This window comes from Gorilla gorilla, chromosome 21, assembly GCF_029281585.2.
Source record: "Gorilla gorilla gorilla isolate KB3781 chromosome 21, NHGRI_mGorGor1-v2.1_pri, whole genome shotgun sequence".
Classification (NCBI taxonomy): domain Eukaryota; kingdom Metazoa; phylum Chordata; class Mammalia; order Primates; family Hominidae; genus Gorilla; species Gorilla gorilla.
The window spans coordinates 30,039,041-30,057,181 of NC_073245.2; the positions used below are offsets into that span (position 1 = coordinate 30,039,041).

General features: G+C 40.2%; 2 protein-coding genes across 17 annotated transcripts in view; one reads left to right on the plus strand and one right to left on the minus strand.

Annotated features, from left to right (window-relative positions):
• Positions 1-122: 122 nt before the first annotated feature.
• CRNKL1 (crooked neck pre-mRNA splicing factor 1) lies at positions 123-17,507 on the minus strand. The gene is made up of 14 exons (XM_019017255.4): positions 17,041-17,507; positions 15,222-15,374; positions 14,098-14,189; positions 13,116-13,274; positions 12,544-12,710; positions 10,087-10,265; positions 8,262-8,432; positions 7,095-7,286; positions 6,337-6,396; positions 5,457-5,537; positions 4,387-4,626; positions 3,128-3,229; positions 2,104-2,352; positions 123-1,146 (listed from the first exon to the last, which is right to left on the minus strand). Exons 1-14 carry the CDS (start codon positions 17,248-17,250, stop codon positions 979-981), a joined length of 2,223 nt encoding a protein of 740 aa, XP_018872800.1. The 5' UTR covers positions 17,251-17,507; the 3' UTR covers positions 123-978.
• Positions 17,226-18,141, plus strand: part of CFAP61 (cilia and flagella associated protein 61) — a 306,901-nt gene continuing 305,985 nt past the window's right edge. For 12 of the 16 annotated variants that reach the window (XR_010132305.1, XR_010132306.1, XM_063702319.1 and 9 more), the window contains exon 1: positions 17,254-17,340. The gene's annotated coding sequence lies outside the window, so the exon portion shown is untranslated. Of the gene's footprint in view, positions 17,411-18,141 lie in introns of all 16 variants that reach the window. The other 4 variants (XM_063702312.1, XM_063702315.1, XM_019017258.4 and 1 more) reach the window with 4 other exon arrangements.

An 18,141-nucleotide genomic window follows, 5' to 3' on the forward strand; every position in this document is an offset into this window, starting at 1 on the left:
GGTAGAAATGACTCCATTGTCCACTAAGTTTGGGAAATAAATAATACGGCAACATTGCTACTGGAGATACATAATGTACAGAAGCCTAACTGTAAAGAGATTTGATTAACGAGACTTAAGTCTTTTAGTCCAGAATTTCCCAAATTTATGTGAACATGGGACATCATTTTTCATAGCACACATGTGAACAAGCCATTATTCTTTAAACAAGGTATTACAAACTCAACCACTCTGGAGAACTGATGAGCGCCTAACTGAAATTAGACTAAATTCTTGGTAAACAATGTTTTCTGAACCTTGTTCAGAAATATAATCACTGCAAATTATTTTCCAAGTGGTGTTCTAAAAAACACTTAATATAACTGGCCACTAGTAAGAAGGTAAGGTAAATTAATCCACTCGCATTCAATTCTACAAGGAATGAAACCGTTTTTAAAAGTGGCTTAGAACAAACAATTTACTGAGCACTTACTATGCACCCACCGGGTATATTCCTTTTATAATGTATTCTTCAAAATGAGCTGTCAAACTATTGGCCCATTTTGTGAATGAGGAAAATGAAAATTAAGTTATATAACCATGAGTGGCAGAGCTGGGAAATGAACTCAAGTCTGTGGCTCTGAAGACATGAAAAAGTTACACATTTCAGATGAATGCATAAACTATCTATCTTTATGGGTATGACATGAAGTTACTGTAGAATGTTACCTTAATTACATTTCCTAATGCATAATGTGGACAGACATTAGAAAAGTTTGGACTCAGATGGAAAAAGAAATCCAGCAGTTAAAAAAGTCCTTTACTTGCAATCCCTACCCCTAGCTAACCCAAGAGCATTTAAAAAATAACTTAAAAAGTAGCCATCAAAGATACCAATCAATTTCTTACTGGTGAAATATATAAGAACTTCCAGGAGTCACAAGAGTTCCAAACAATTAATTTATAAAAATAACAAAACATTTGTCTATGAAAAAAAGATCAGGATTCACTCTCATCGACGTCCTCATCTGGATGGTGCTCAGCATCCTCCTTTTCCTGCTGCTGTTTCTTCCACAGTTTGGCCATGGCCAGGAGTTTGAGGTTAGGTTGGTTGGCAGCATCTTCTGGAAAGATGTAATCAAAGTATTCTTCCCAGCCTGCATCAGACTACAGAAATAAAAAATGAAAAGATAAGCAAACGTTGGTGATATACTCACATATCAGAGTGAAGAATTTTTACTGGAAATCCGGATGATTACCTCCATTTTACAAAATAACATGAAAGTCTACTACAGAAAGAACAAGGGCTGGGTCTGAAAGACTGGGAGTGAGTAAGCAGCAACTGTAGCTCAGTGAGAACTAAACTGGTAGAAAAAAATTCTAAAAATCTAAGCACAGCTCCTCTATAGCCAACCAAGATGTTCAGTGTCTCCAACTACATTGTGCAGTCTTACACTTAAGAAAATGTTTAACGATCTTCACATAATATTCACCCAGTAGCAAAAGCCATACATCTGTGCATTATTATTCCAACTCCCTACCCTCCCATCCTCACCTCCTGTCAGTCACTGATTTCACTTCCCAAATATTGTTCTAACAGGCCCTGTGGCCCTGTTCTAGTTCCAGCTTCCATGTCTTGCTCAGCTTATAAAAACTGCTTCCTGATGGGTCTTCTTTCTCCAATCTAAGCCCCTTGAGTCTGCCAGGATGAGATGCCAGCAATCTGGTCACGTCATTTTATGCAAGACAGCCTTCACTGACTCCCACCAAACTCCTTACCGCCTACAAGCCTTCTCTGGATAGGCTCCTATCTGAAAGTTCAGTTCCATCTTCCTCCACACTAACTTCCTATTAAATGCTCTAAAAATATCACACTTCATGAAGTTCCCAGACTCAACCATCACCAAAACACCTTTGCCAACCCCTTCCCATTCTCCACCTCTGACTGGACCATATGTTCTACCCTGTGTTTCCAAAACAGCCAGATTGCAACCATCTCCTACTCCAGGTGGTCTGCTTCCATTCTAAGGTTGTACATATGCCACTTAAAAGTCCACATTTCGAAGTCAGAAGTGTTTCTACTCATGTGACATGAGATGAACAGTCCCAGGGCAGAGTTCTTACCCCATCGTCAGTCTGGACCTTTCTTCTCTTCTTGACTTTCTCTGGCATGAGTTTGTCTACTCTCTCCTTATCTGAAGCTGTTCCAAATTCTTCTTCAAAACTTCGCCAAGATTCCAGCAGCATAAGTCTCTCTTCCTTTTCTTCACAGTTTCGCATGGTTTTGTTAGCTTCTTCATAAATTTGTCTGCATTTAGTCAAACTTCCTTCTTTTCCTGAAGACAACTCAAACTGAGCAAAGCTGATCCATACCTTTAAAAAAAGTTATTATTGAACCAAATTAACCATATCACTCAGAAGACAATAATGTAGTAACAATAAAGCAAATTCCCAGTTAATGACATCGGAAAGTAATGTGTTCATCACTAATGTTTCACAGATGAAAACAATGAATATATGCTTCAATATAAACACTGAAAATATTTGATTCTACATTCTACAATTAAATGTCTGACATAGTCTTAAACTCTTGAAAAGAGTTTAACTTGGCTGGGTGCAGTGGCTCACGCCTGTAATCCCAGCACTTCGGGAGGCTGAGGCGGGCAGATCACGAGGTCAAGAGATCGAGACCATCCTGGCCAACAGGTGAAACCCCGTCTCTACTAAAAATAGAAAAATTAGCCTGGGCATGATGGTGCGCGTCTCTAGTCCCAGCTACTCTGGAGGCTGAGGCAGGAGAATTGCTTGAACCTGGGAGGCGGAGGTTGCAGTGAGCCGAGATAACGCCACTGCACTCCAGCCTAGAGACACAGCAAGACTCTGTCTCAAAAAAAAAAAAAAATAGTTTAACTTTTTTTCAATCTTGTGATACCCAAGCTACTCACATGCAGCATAAACAATGACCTGGTATAAACTTAACATTCCAAACATTCCAAAGTCCTCTGAGACTCACGTTTCTCTTGAAAAGCAAGGAAGTCATTAAAAAAAAAAAAACAAAAACCCAAACACTTAAAATACAGAAATATATCATTTTCTTCTGGACTGCTGATTCAAGCAAAATGAAAGATCATCTACAGAGCAAGGATACCTTGACATGCTGCGTCCGTTGAAGCAACCGCCGGTAAAGGTTTCGTGTTCTTTCTGTTTCTTCCTGCTCAATTTCAAAATCAATATATGATTTCCAAAGCACCTAAGGAAGAAAAGTAAATGGGTCAGTCTTGACATTTACAAAGCAGCATGCCCCCACCCAAAGCACAGCTTAAGTATCACTCTAACCTACATCTAGGAACATAGGATTTTTACTGAACAACTAAAGAACACATGTGGATAAGATAAATAACATTGGTATCTATTAGCTGGCCAAAACTTGGCTAGAATTCCAGATTACAGAAAAAGGGCCTTGGATTCAGTCTTAGAGATTCTCTTTGGAAGTTTTTCAAATGCTTGACTTATCAAGAGCTGAGAAACTTGCCAAGCATCTCCCAGGTACTCCATATTCTAGCCACACGCAATTTGAGCATCCAGAGAGAAAACAGGCCCAGGTTAGCCAGTATGCATATTCTTACCTCTACTGTACATTCCTTGATTATGAGAGTTCAGTGCAACAAGCATTCACTGAACAGGTGCGCACTGGCTCGGTGCGGCCTGGCAGGGAATAAGGATGAATAAACTGTGGCATGGACACCTGAAAGCTGGCAGTCTGGTGGAGGAGCCGAGGACAACTGATGAACTCAGTGATACCTAAAGCCCTGCCTTAATTAATGCAATCAGGGGGCCAAACCATTAAATGAAGGGTCATGTTAGTGCATGAGATTAACAAAACGGCTGGGTGAGTTCTACGACTCCTGTGAGATTCAAATCATTCCTAGCTGTGGTTTGGTGCTACCTTGTGGGTCAAGCTTAACTACTGAAGGCAGGCGAGGACTTTCAGGACAGTGACAACAGAAGTTGCAAGGACATCCTGGTTTAGAGAATACAGGGATGTGCAGTTCCTACCTCCATCCCCCTCGTTCTCCGGGTGGGCCAGCCTGCTGGCTTCTTCCTTGCCTGGCCTCTTCCCCAGCCCCTTTAGGCTTTCCTGCTGCAGAAGGGGCATCACCCACCCCCATGATATCCCAGTTCATCCTGGGCATCATCCTGGATGCCTACTGCTCTGGTATCTAATGAGAGGGCTACTTCCCCTGTCCCCCACAGCCACCTTTCCACGTACAAGCCTAATCTGAGTAGAAGAGACTAAGTTAGTTAGATCATCGTTATACTCTAAAATACACCCACATTTAGATGGTCATCTAAAGTAAGACTAAACACGTATCTCAAACAAAATTATATTTGACTTGAGATGCTCACCTCTGGCATGTCTAAACGTGGCTGACTGATGGCTAATTCATAGATTGCCCGTGCTCTGTCAATATCACCAAGGATTGTCTCTAATTCAGCGAATTTAATCCATGAGGTACAATTTTCAGGTCCAAATTCCAGGAACTTTTCATAAAGCTTCCGGCATCTGTCAAATTCTCGAAGCTGTAGCTCCAATTCTATGTAAACTTTAAATAATTTGTTCTTTGGACATTTGCCTATGGAAGTTCCCTGGAAAATAAAATAACCAGACCACTATGATCCTGTAGTGGATTTAATCTGTGCAGTTATTGCACTGCCCTACAGGCTGTTCTCTGCTGAGGAAGAATCTTGCAAAGTCAACATGGCCTACCATTCTTTCCCTCTGTGGTATCACAATGTTTACTGGTTCTTGACAAAAGGCTGAAGGAAACTCCTCTAATTCACTCAGCAAGAGGCAGTGTTCCAGAATTGTTTGGGCAACTAAATAAAATAAGATTTGAAAGTTTCTCAGGATCTCCTAGGGAATAGGGATGTCAGATGCATAAAACCTCCTATAAATAAAAAGGACAAGGCATGGTGGCTCATGCCTGTAATCCCAGCATTCTGAGAGGCCAACATGGGAGGATCATTTCAGCCCAGGAGGCAGAGGTTGCAGTGAGCCAAGATCGTGCTACTGCATTCCAGCTTGGGGAACAGAGCGAGACCCTGTCTCAAAAAACAAACAAACAAAAAAAAAAAAGAAAAAAAAAAGTAGAACAATTAAGTGCATTTAACACACCAAAAAGTTTGCACAGGATCAGATTACTAATTCTAGTCTGTGGAAAGATTTAGTAACTGGTAGCTATAGAAATTTCCAATATTGAAACAGAATGTTAATTTGCCCCAGGTAATAAGAATAATTTACGCATTATTAGTCAGTGTTTTTACAGATGACGCATGTTTTCTAACATGTCCCAGGCTATAAAGGTATAATACTTCTGTCACTCTTTAAAGTAGAAATTGTACAACTTCCAAGCACCAAGATTTTAATTTCTTTCTCATAGAACTTGACGAGTCATCTTGATCCTTTCTTTACTTACCAATGCTCTTCTGGCTAATGACAGATTCTTCTGTCGTATTTCAAACTGTGCATACAGTATCCACATTTTGGCAAATGTGAACTAGAAAATAAAAGCACAAAAATATCTAGCTTAAAAGCCTCATCCAAATTAAATTGAATTAAAGTTAATTTAAATTAACCAAAGCCATTGGTAATTCGATTTCTCTAAAACTTCAGAGTAAGAGGAATGTAATCTGCTTATTTACAAGCAAAGATCACATTCATTTCACAAAAGTTAGAAACCCACATACCATGATCCAGATACTATATTGTACTGCATGGCATGGTAGCCTCTCCTGAGAACCATGATCCAGATACTGTACTGTACTGCATGGCACGGTAGCCTCTGCTCAGAACAGACTCTGTTTTGTAGGCATGCTTGTATATGGACAGAATGTCCTACCTCTATTCTGAAAAGTAACTCAGTCAACACTTCTACAGAAGGAAACACGCTTTGTTTCTCGTGCTGGGAAACAAGGCAGAGGTAACATCTCAACCATCTACACAAGGGGCACATTGATCTGTGCATGCACACACTCACTGTTACCAACAAACCTGCCTCTGTGTCCCCCGCACACGTTGTGTGCTCTCTGCATGGATGTCTTTCTCCTTCCACTCAGACTATTCACATTACCTAGCCTTCTCTGAATTTATATTATTTGTTTGTCAATGCAGGTTGTCCTCCGACCTAGACTGTGAGCTGTTTTCAGAGGCAAGGAGCATATCTCAGTCTTATTTATGTTGTCCATGGTGGGACAGGGAAGCATTTTATCAATCAATATTATTTCACTGAATTACTTCACAAGTAACAGAAGCGGATTCTGACCTGTTTGAAATGGAACACTTTAGAGCAAACATACCTTTTTGTGAGGAATTAGTTCCAAAGAGGCTTGATACACCTGTCTTGTCCTCTCAGGATCCTGTATTAGGATAAGAAATTTTCACAAAATATTGAAGTCTGCTGCTAACACTCATTTTACTAGTTACTAATTTTACTGATACTGGTAAAAATGTACACCCCCAAAACAGCATGTTTCACAAGTTGTTACTTGCAAACCCTGATTTATGATGTAAAGTATGAACGGCCATGAAACTTCAGTTTAAGAATCACCAACAAGATAGCCACCAAATTCTAAGCCCTTCTTTGTAGAAAGCCTTTTTGCCTGATGGCAGAAAGAAACAAAGATGTTTCATAGTCTCAGATCAAACCCAGAAGGTTAATACAAATGATTTCTGAAAATGCCACTTGATTTTTGCTAAAAGCAAAAATGCATAATCTAGCCATAATTACTCTTATTAATGAGCAAATCCAGGAAACTATATTTCACTAAATTAAGGGCTGGCTCACTGTTCTCTTTCAAGCTCCAAGTGATATCTTGTTGTGCCTCAAGTAAAAATCAAACCAAAGTTAAAAAAGCCCCTCATGTGTGGCCACAACAAGCACAGAGAGTTTAAAATGTTGCAGAGCGAATATATAACTGTATGGATGAACAGCAGCCTATAAAAATTTAAAACTAAATTTCCTTGTTTCAAGAATTATAAACATCTGCAATAGGTGAGCTGTGAATACAGAAGACAGGAAACCATTATCAGCTGACACATAATTCTGTTTTTTCACCTTTGCCTCCAATTCTTCATAGAGTGCATAGTTGATCCAAAGATAAATGTAGCGCTTCCAGTGCCTCTTCTCCTGAATGGGTGGGACATTGGCAATGGCCCTTTCATAGACTTCTCTCACGGCTTCAGCTTCTGCGTCACTTTCTACCAAGCGCAAGTAATCAAACCATGCATCATAATTGTGTGGATTCGCCTAGAAAGACAACCAGTTTAATAAATAAAAAACAAAACCAAGAGCTGCACTTGCCAGGTTAAGCGAGCTGAAAAAAGGCATCAGGCTGACTTTCTATATTTTAGCACCTTTTCTTCTAAATGTTACATGTTCTCTCATTTTAAAAACACCATCCCTGAGACTGCATAAATAGAAAAGAAACAGGAATACAGAGGATAGATTACTGGCCAGGTGTCCCACAGCAAGGACTCCTTCATCTATAGCCATCACTCTCAAGACAGTCAATAATTAGATGCCTATTCTTACCAATGCATTTGCTTAAATATGTGACTATGTATCATTATGTCTGTAACAACAGAATTATATCATGCTCACAATTGTTAAACTTGCTTTTCCAATTAATAGCAATTCATCTTTAACATATCTTGCTAACCTACCACCATATTTAATAACAGACTTAGTCCTTTGCTTGGAGGTATCTTAATTAACTTGACTAAGGAAGAGTATTTTTAAATACACAACAGAATACTGAAGGAAAATGACACTCTCTTTGAATTGAAATCAAAATAGTACATTACAGAAAAAGAGATGCCAATGGAACCCTGTCTAGCATACATCTTTCGTTCAGGCAGTTAAGCTCAAAGGTGATGTGCAGAACAGGTTTTTGGACCAATCTCTGACTCTTCCACCTTCTTCCAACAATGAGCTCAAATGGATTCCACATTTCTTTTGCTCCGGTTCTACATACAGTCAACAATCAACAAAACGACTTACAACATGTAAGTGGCAGAGCAAATCCAAGTGTTGTTTGCTTGCCTTTTCTATCAGCCCTGTTTATTCCTACTTGTCTGAAATAGCTGCCAATTGGATCACAGGCACATCATCACGAGAGTAATCACTAGTAGTGCTATTTGCTATTATTCATTTTAGTGTTGCTAGTATTGATGAGCACATCTTGGGTTATCTGCAGAGTTGACCATCCACACCAGTGCTCACCTTCACTTCTTCTTCGTACTGGAATCTCCGTTTGCTCACAATGATATCTTCAATACCCCGCCTATCACCAAACTTCTTCTCAAAGATGGTATAATTTTTAAAGAGTTCTTGGGCATCTTGTTTTGAAATTCTGTCCAGGGCATACTTGTAAATCACTCGTACCCTTTCAAACTAAATGCAGACAGGATGATTACCTTCTATAAAACAATATTCTCATGCCAGTCACAACTAGGAGAGTAAATATAACAAAATATTACTTATAAGTTAGATTTTGAGGCCTCATAATGTTCAGAGTAAGATGCTTTTCTCCCTCTTGTTGAAGGTATCTCTGTCAGGATGGACCGGTACTCTGCTTTGAGCTCCATATTTAATACTGTCTACCTAACACTGCCAACTGGATGTCTACTGCACATCTCAAACAGGTCCAAAACTGAGCTTCTGTTTCCTCCCCACTCAAACTGGGACTCTCCCCATCTTCCCAATTTTAGTAGGCAAGGCCTAACCTACAGTCACTTGCTCAAGCCAAAACCTTCAGGTGATCCTCAATTCCTCTTTTTTCCTCATACTCCATATTCACTCTTGCAACATGCCCTACCATTTCAATCTCTTCCACATAGCCATTCGCTTCTCCCCAGCCCCCCGGCCATCAAACTCCACTGTTCACCTGGCCCACTTCAAAAGTCTCCCCACTGGTCTACCCTGGTTCCACTTTTGCCATCTACCCTCATACATTCTCCATGAATTAGCCAGAGGCTCTCCTTAAAATATAAATCATATCCAATCACTGTCCTGCTTAAAACCTTTCAATACTTCCCACTGGCCCGAACAGAATCTGAACTCCCTAGCATGGTCCGTGCAAGACCTTATATAGGTTGAGTATCTCTTGTCTGAAGCATTTGCTACCAGAAGTGTTTTGGATTTGGGATGTTTCCCCAGTTTTGGAATATTTGCCTTATACTTACTGGTTCAGCATCCCTAATCCAAAAACCCAAAGTCTGAAATGTTCCAATGAACATTTCCTTCGAGTGTCATGTCAGCACTCAACAAGTTTCACATTTTGAGTTTCGGATTTTCAGACTGGGAATGCTCAAACCTGTATTTGGATGGATCTCAATTCTGTATTATTTGAACTCCCTTTTTTTTTTTTTTAAGAAATGGGGTCTTGCTCTGTCACCCAGGCTAGAGTGCAATGGCATGAACATAGCTCACTGTAGTCTCAAACTCCTAGGCTCAAGTGATACTCCTGCCTCAGCTTCCCAAGTAGCTGGGACTGTAGGTGTGCACCACTATGCCCACTCAATTTTTTTTTTTAGAGACAGGGTCTCACTATGTTGCCCAGGCTGGTCTCAAACTCCTGGCCTCAAGTGATCCTCCTGCCTCATCTTCTCAATATTTGAGCTATTTTCATAGGTACAAGGGAAAAAAAGAACTCTCTTATTTGTAGGGCAATCTCTGTTTCCATTCTAAATGTTGTTTTCTGTTCTAGGGCTTTAAGCTTTTTGTTTCCCATATTTATTATCTGTTAAGTCCCTTACTTAGGATGCTAAAAGACTAGTTCTCAGTTTACAGGCATTCAGACTAAAAGGCTTAATTTTCAAACAAAGCACAATAAAATTAAGACAGTTATAATACAATCTATAATCAGCTCCCATCTGTAGCTTAGTCACATATATATGCTGTTCTCTGTGAGAAGCTGTGTTTTTGTATTTTGAAAACATCTTCTCCAGGGATATGTCAGTAAGAAAAAATGGAAATGAACTCACCATGCACAAAATGTAATCTTTGCTAAGCTGTTTTACAGTATAATGAAGTTAGGTATACTTACCTCTTTCTGATTTTCTTCAAACTTGGCAAAGGCAACATAAAGGTGCTCATCCATATGTTCATCTCCAAAGAATTCCACGGCTCTCTCATACACTTTCCGTGCATGGGCAAAATAAGCATGTTTTTCTTCAAAGCGGGCATACTTGATCCAGTTCTTAACATCAGGGTGCACGAGGACAAGTGCAAGGGAATTAAGGAAATACCAGGCAAAACAGCATGGCTTAAAAAAATAGTAAGTAAGTAAACACCAAAACCATACCAAAGCCTGGAAACTCCAACAATTCAAACTACAACTCTAGGGGAACAAAACACATACAAAAGTGTAGAACTAAACAGTGGCTTCCGTGAGAGCAGGGCCACGCCTATTCATCTCTATTTTCCTCCAGTGCTTAGTTAAGATTTTAGTGGTGGTATAAACTCGAGTTTGGAAGCAAAGAAAAATCTCAACGCAGGTTACCAACCATGTGATCTTGGATAAGTCACTGAACTTAGACGTCTAAGTCTCAGCTGTTTCATTTGTAAACAGGGAAAAATAATGCCAACCTCACTGGATTACTGCCAGCTTTAAATGAGAAAATGTACGTAAAGCCCTTAGCACAGTTTCTAGCCAAAAGAACATGGCACCGTAAGTGGTCAATAATGGTCTGGTCATTAAATGGCACCAATTATATTAAAATATGAATACTTGAACTAATAATTAAGAAAAAAACATGCTATAAAAAGAAAACTGTTAACTAGAGTCAAAGCAGAAAGTTTTGAATTGCCATTTTAATCTATCTTCCTTGAATAAATCATTAATTTCCAAAGTAGTAATATATTCCAATATGGCAAAGAAGAGCATCAGTTCTGAAGCTGCTCTACTAGGTTCACATTCTGTTTCCATCAGCACCTGTGAGAACCCAGTCAAGCTACTTAATCTCTCATGCCTCAGCTCCCTCATCTGTAGGACAGAGAAGTTCCTACACTGCAAGGATGTTATGAGGATTAAACAACAATATCTGTAAAGTACTTAGAATACTGCCTGGCACGTAGCAAGTGCTATAAAAGCTTTCGTCAAACTAATAATATTAAAATTAGTAGACATAATTAATATCTTAACATTGTCACCTCAACAGAGAAGAGTAAAAAAATAAAAAGATCTTAATACTGCATAATAAAGTTGACTCTCATTATTTCTGGTAGTTATGTTCTATTTAGTCACTGCGAACACTTAATTATTGAGTACTGAACCACTGCTCCTAGGAGAAACGTGTAGATATACAATCTCACATTCATCATCATCTTAAATCCTAAAAAGAACTCATCCTGGCAGATTCTATCTGCATTATTTTGTAAGAAAAGTGGTTCAGAAATGTTAAGTGACTGGACTGAGGCTGCCCCACTGACAGGGATTCAAACTCCCCAACTGGCCCCAGAGCCACAGCTCCTTGCACTATATGGCACCGGCCCTTCCTGTCTCCAAGCTCTAGGCATGGTTATATGAGGTTAAGACCAGAAGGCAGAGCCTCACCTTGTTGGACTTGATGCTCTGTGCATGTCCACAAATGACTCTGAAAGTGCCACAATTACTGATTTTGGGGGTTACAAATAAATTTTAGCAAATACGTGATTTTGCAAACATGGAATCTGCAAATAGTGAGGAATGACTGTACTTCAGTTTCTAAAAGTGCTTTCATGTGTATGATTTAATCTTCGCAACAGCCCAACAAAGGTGTTTTTATTCTTGTTTTTAAGAAAAGGACACCAACTCTCAAAGGAGTTAAATGACTCGCTGGAGCCACACAGCTAGTAAACAGTAAACCTTGGATGAACTCCAGTAAGGTAGTAATGACCAACACAAACCTTAGAAAAACAGGACTGGCAACGGCAGCCAGGACCTTAGTACAGTTAGTCCTCCAGCCATGGGTTCCGTATCTGTGGATTCAACAAACCTGAGATAAAGTATTCGTGAGAAAAAAGTGCTTCTGTATTGAACATGTAGTTTTTTGCTTATTATTCCTTAAAATATACAGAATAACAATTATTTATATAACATTCACATTGCATTAGGTATAAGTAATCTAGAGATTATTTGAATTATATGGGAGGCTATGCATAGGTTACATGCAAATAATACATCATTTTATATGAGGGACTTAAGCATCACTGATTTTGGTATCCCCTTGAGTTCCTGGAAACAATCCCCCAGGAATAACATTTTCCACAAGGAAACATTAGCTTTTAGCATTACAATAAAATAAACCCAAACTCTCACTAGAAAAGACTAGTTACCCAGATCACAAATTTTCATTCTGACCAATCTCTTTCCCTACAAAACATAGGGAAGCTGATAAACTGGCATTCTTGACTTTGAGCCTGACGTTAATGACTGTGTGTCCTGATCATGAGACATCTCTACAGGAGCAGCAGCAGCATCCAGGACAATCATGGCACCATACAGATCTCGTCCAAAGGATATATCGCTCATAAATGGTGCGGGCCCGATCCACCTCTTTGTATCTCAGCTCAAAGTTGATGTAGGAGTGCCAGGCTTGCTCCTCAGGCTGCCACTCCATCCAGCGCTCAAACACCTGCCGGGCACCGGCAACGTTTCCCAACATTTCCTCCATGTACGTGTACTTGTACCTTTAACAAAATCACCCGAAAATATCTGCTGTGGTTTAGTTCTTCCATTGTTGAATGGGAAGAAGATTGAAGATTTTACCTTTGTTAAAGGTTAAATCGAACATGTTTTGTCATTTACATGTAAATCTGAAAAAGGATGAACCATTGGAAAAAAAGATATTTTTTTCTTAAAAGTTGCCTAGTTCAACAAGAAGCTTATGAATAAAAGATTGCAATCAAAATTTTAGTTTTGATTACATAGCTATAGAACATTACCATTATGACTTAATAGACTATGGGACATAACAGCATTTATGTTTGAAGTAGGATATCAAATTAAACTATCATCATGTAAATAAAATAAATACAGAAGATGTGGAACTTTGCTAGTCTATAAAAGGCTGTTTTGTTAGATCAGAAACTTACCAGAACTGATTAACTCGAGGCAGCGTTGTTATGGCCCGGTCCCAGATATTTCGAGCATGGTTGACTTGGCGATTCTTCATTTCCATTTCTGCGTATTTCAGCCAGAGTGTAATATTTCGGTAGTCTACATCTAAAGCACGCTCGTATATGGATCGAGCCCTTAAGAAGCAAGATTTGCAGGGCATCAAAAATAGTGCATACAACACATGTAGCAGTTATTTCAAACTATCGGGAATGCACTGATGTTTTATTAGGTGTCTAACATGAGCCAAGTTCTGGGCATAAAAAAAAGAAAAGATATAATGCTCTCAAGTACCTTACAAAGTCTTATAAAAAGACATGCATGCAATTATAATGCAATGTGATTTATGTTATAGTCAAGATCTGCACGGGAAGCAGAGAGGAAGAAATGAAAATGTTTGGTGGAAAAGGCTAAGTAGTAGGTAATTGTAGAAATGAGAACTTGAGGAACGTTCCAATTTACCAGGAAACTAAGTTTGGTGAGGAGGGGGTGCTCATTCCAGGCAAGGAGAACAGTCAAGCCTCACGATAAGGAGACACGATATATTCAGGGAGTGGCACACACACAGGCACAGTGGGGGAAGGAGGTATGTGGGGAGAATGCAGAAAGCTAGACCACAGGAAGGGCCAGATTGCAATTTTTATTTTTTTTGGCCATTGGTTTTCAGCTAAACACTTTTTAAAAAAATCTCATTATATACAAAGCAAATGAAATTGTGCTTCTTTAGCTACAGCTGACAAGATCTATCTCTAAAGCCTCTTCCGCCACCCTCCCCAGGACTATTCTACCCCAGCACTCCTGACGCCCTCAAGGGAACCCTAGGGTTCCATGGAACCAAAGTTGAAAATTTCTACCCGAGGCACAATCTTTTACCTGTGCTTTAAGTTTTTCTTCTTTTCTTTTTGGTATCTGTTAACCTATGAATCATTATATACAAAACTACACTCTCAGTAATTTTACCTTTGAATCTCCTTTAGGCTTTCTTCCCATTGTGCGTATTTTATCCAGTTACTAATCACAGTCCTGTTTTTTCTTATATTATCTTCAAAAGTCTGGAAGAAGGCAAAAAGGGTCAAGTCAAAAGACAAATGACTAAAAATGACAGCACCCTTGGTCTATTTTAAGTCTTGTACTAAAATGATTATTCATTTTGTTCATATTTAAGAGAAATTACATCCTGGAATCCTCGAGGAATAAGAAACCCACTACAGAAGGTTACAATCAACGAACTGATACTTTAAAATGGTCTATGCTTGTCCCTAATAAAAAATGTTTTTGACCATTACCTTTAAGTCCTCTGGTAATTCTCAGAATTTCATATATAACAGCATTAGTGCTTTAAAACAGTCCCACATTCTAGAGTGAAGAGGTCAAATCAGATCCCAAAGTCTTCTCATGGTCCTTTTGCAGACCTCAATTCCTTTTCCTTTCTTTCTTTCTTTTTTTTTTTGAGACAAAGTCTTGCTCTGTCACCGAGGCTGGAGTGCAGTGGCACGATCTCGGCTCACTGCAGCCTCTGCCTCCCGAGTTGCTGTGATTCTTATGTCTCAGCCTCCCGAATAGCTGGGATTACAGGCACCTGCCACCACGACTGGCTAATTTTTGTATTTTAGTAGAGATGGGGTTTCACCATGTTGGCTAGGCTGGTCTCAAACTCCTGACCTCAGCTGATCTGCCCGCCTCGGCCTCCCAAAGTGTTGGGATTACAGGCGTGAGCCACTATGCCCAGCCAGATCTCAATTCTTAACACAGAAGGTGGTACAGACAGAAGTACACAGTGCAGCCTTACTAAGCATACCCTCCTTCTTGTTGTCAGTTGTTCCATCTGCTAAACTTCCGCCCACTTTGATTCAGCACCAAAAATTATGCAGATTCAATTTCTCTACACTTTAACCAGACAACTCATGGCATATTTTATATAGTTCAGAAAAATGCTGTTATCTGGTAACCAGAAGTACATTATTCATGTGTCTGGAAACACTTAACCTCATCTTGCCCTACAGAATCCAACCAATGAGGAGCTTTTCAAACTGACCAATACAGTCTTAACAATTAGTGGACTGAAAGATACCACACTGACTGACCTTCCTTTTCCTTAGTTTATAATCATTTAATTCTTCTTCATCTGTGATCTTCTGTTGAGGTGGAGGTGGAAGAAGCTCAAGTTCTCTTTCTTTAGCCTCTCTTAAGAGTTGTTCAGCAGTTATCTGTACCTCAGCCGGGGCTTTGTTTTTCACCTTTTAAGAAAGAAGAAATTTCTATTTTTAGTAGATGCTCTTCACATAAGGCTTAAGAAACAAACATACATTTTTTAAGATATGAACTTCATTAGTATTATCACAACATGCCCTTTTTGTATGACATGTTCCCATTCCTCCATAAGACTGAAAAGAAAAAAAAATAGTTTTCTCTCTTATTCATAGTATCTACTGCAAAGCCATAGGTAAAGTCTCAAGAGAAAAAGGTGGCAAAAATAATAGCAAGTTTTCCCTTTTAGATGAGTATAATAATAAACTTTGAGGCCGTCTAGGTAAAATTCTGACCAGAGGTTTTGTTTTATCAAGATGTGCAGCACATCTTATTAACAGCATTACAACCTGCATTTATAGAATTCTTCAACTTATTTAATGCCCCGGTGTATAACTGGGTTTGGTTTTACATGGCACTTCAAGTCAAAGGTAATATTCAGTAAGTTCTCATCATTAGACTGTAATCTTCTTGAGGTCTTAGAAGCTTATAGTCTAACGTAGCTTAGAGCTGTGCTGTCCAACACAGTAGCTATGAGTCACATGTGGTGAGTACAAATTGAGGTGGACTGTAAGTGTAAAATACACATTGGTTTTGAAGATGGAGTATAAAAAAGAATAAACTACCTCATTACATTTTTTATACCGATTACATGTTGAAATGATAATATTTTGGATACATTCGTTCAAATAAAATATATATTATCAAAATTAATTTCACTTTTTTGCTTTGTTTTTACTTTTTAATGTAGATATGAGAAAATTTAAAATTTCATATGTGGTGTGTATTATATTTCCATTGGACCAGTGATGCCCAATAAAAGTTTATGTAGCTGAATTATAAAAAATCTTACTTAATGCCACATGTGGAGTAATGATGATAATGGTGATAGCTCATATTTAATAAGCACTAAGTGCCAGACACAGTGTTACTTGCTCTATATGCATTACTTCTGCGAGTCAGACAAATAGTTATGTAAAGGTCCAGTTCAAGAGAGTCATCCGGGCTCAAGAAAGACTGGAGGGAGGGTATCTGTAAAGGCTTCAAAGTCTGCCACATATTAAGCACTTGGTAAGTATTAGCTATCGAAGGAAATACCAGACAGTAAATCTACTGTTTAATTAACTTATGATACTATACTACTCCTACCGTCTACTCTCGCCCTCCGCTGTCAGCTGGGCTAACTCCTATTCAGCCTTCAAGTCTCAGCTTAAAGGTCATTTCCTCAGCAAAATTTACTTTCAGGACCCCTTCATACGACCCCCTTATTCACGCCCATGGCATATTCTACTTTGCCTCTCGGTAACATCTAGCAAGGTCGTCTTTATACAGAAACTCGTGTTTTGAGTACTGCTTGTGGCCAGCGTCCAAGCGTAGCTTCCCAGCGCCCAGTGCAGTGCCTGGCTCAGTAAATCTTCACCGAACTACCCCACTCCTCTCCCCAGCAAAACCACCCCAGAACGAAGGCCACGCCAACGCGGGTCGTGCTCCGCGATGACAAGAGCCCGCGCCCCACCACCAGCTGCGCTTCCTCTCCATCTCTCAGGGTGAGCCTTCTCCCCGGCGGGAACACTCTCTCCCAACCCGGGCACCCCCAGGGCTGAGGGATGCCCCTTTCCTAGGCCACCTCCTACAAGGCCCCTCGCGATCGCCTACCTTGGCCACTTTGGGAATCCGCTGCTTCCCGGCCGCGGTGGAGGCCGCCATGTCTGCAGCAGCCGACCTCTGGACACCTGTCCCCCGCACGGCCGCTAGAAATCGGCTCTGAGAGCTCACCGAAACCACAGAGCTTGCAGAAAACAAACAGGATCTCGGAACCGGAAGCGGAACTTGCAGGACTGACCTTTGACCTCTCGCATGCGCCATGACGGAGGCGGCACCGTCTCCATGGTGACCAGGACGCGCGTCCTCCTTGCGGCAGCGCGTGGAGTGCGGCGTCCTGGAGCTGCGAATGAGGTGGGTAACGCCGTGCTGACTAGCAGCGACGCAAGGACTGCGGTGCAGGGCGTCAAGGGCGCATCCCCAGGTCAGCCTCCGGAACTGGGATGACCAGGCGAGGACGAGTGGCTCTGTCGAGCCGTGGCGCCCTGCAAGGGAGTAGGAACGAAGCTCCAATCTGGATGCTCGAGGGCGGGGGAAGAAGGGAGAGCGAGGAAACTACCATTCCCAGCATGCGACGGGGCGAGCTGCCGCCCTTTTAGGCTGCAATGCCTCGAGCATTGCATTCTAGTAGTCTCTGGGTCCACGCCCCCTCGTTTCTGGTTTCTGGACAGTTGTGCCCAAATAATTAATTCTAAGGTGCCCAAATAATTAACTCTAAGGCTTGGAATTAAAAATAACAGAAGGTACTTTGAAGCCAGATATTAGGAAAAAATATAAATAGAATAACTGGAAAACAACTCAGTCTTGTGATAAGAAACATGTTTAAATTCTGTGTGTGCCTTAATTACTCTAGTTAAATTTTCTTAGCCTCAATGTCCTCAACTATAAAACAAGGCTAATAACATCTGTTTCACTAGGATTAAAGACAAATGCTCAGTAGATGTTAGCTGTTATAATACTTAACCTGCCCTCAAAAACTGAAAAGCAAAAGTTAAGAGAATTTTTTTAATAGACAAATTTTTAGAGAAGTTTTAGGTTCACAACAAAATTAAGTGGAAGACACAGAGATTTCCCCCTCCACAGCTTCCTGCTATCAATTATTGTACCTCTTCCCTCCTCTAACAGCCTCCAACTCTTAAAAATATTCTCCACCAG

Bases quoted from the DNA above. Each gene is read 5' to 3' on its own strand.
- CRNKL1 (XM_019017255.4), bottom strand. From the start codon at position 17,250: ATGGCGCATGCGAGAGGTCAAAGGTCAGTCCTGCAAGTTCCGCTTCCG. The intron at 7,287-8,261 runs GTGAGCACTGGT...TTGTCTTTCTAG, and splicing joins AGTACGAAGAAGAAGTGAAG to GCGAATCCACACAATTATGA. The intron at 5,538-6,336 runs GTATGTTTGCTC...TTTATTTTCTAG, and splicing joins AACTAATTCCTCACAAAAAG to TTCACATTTGCCAAAATGTG.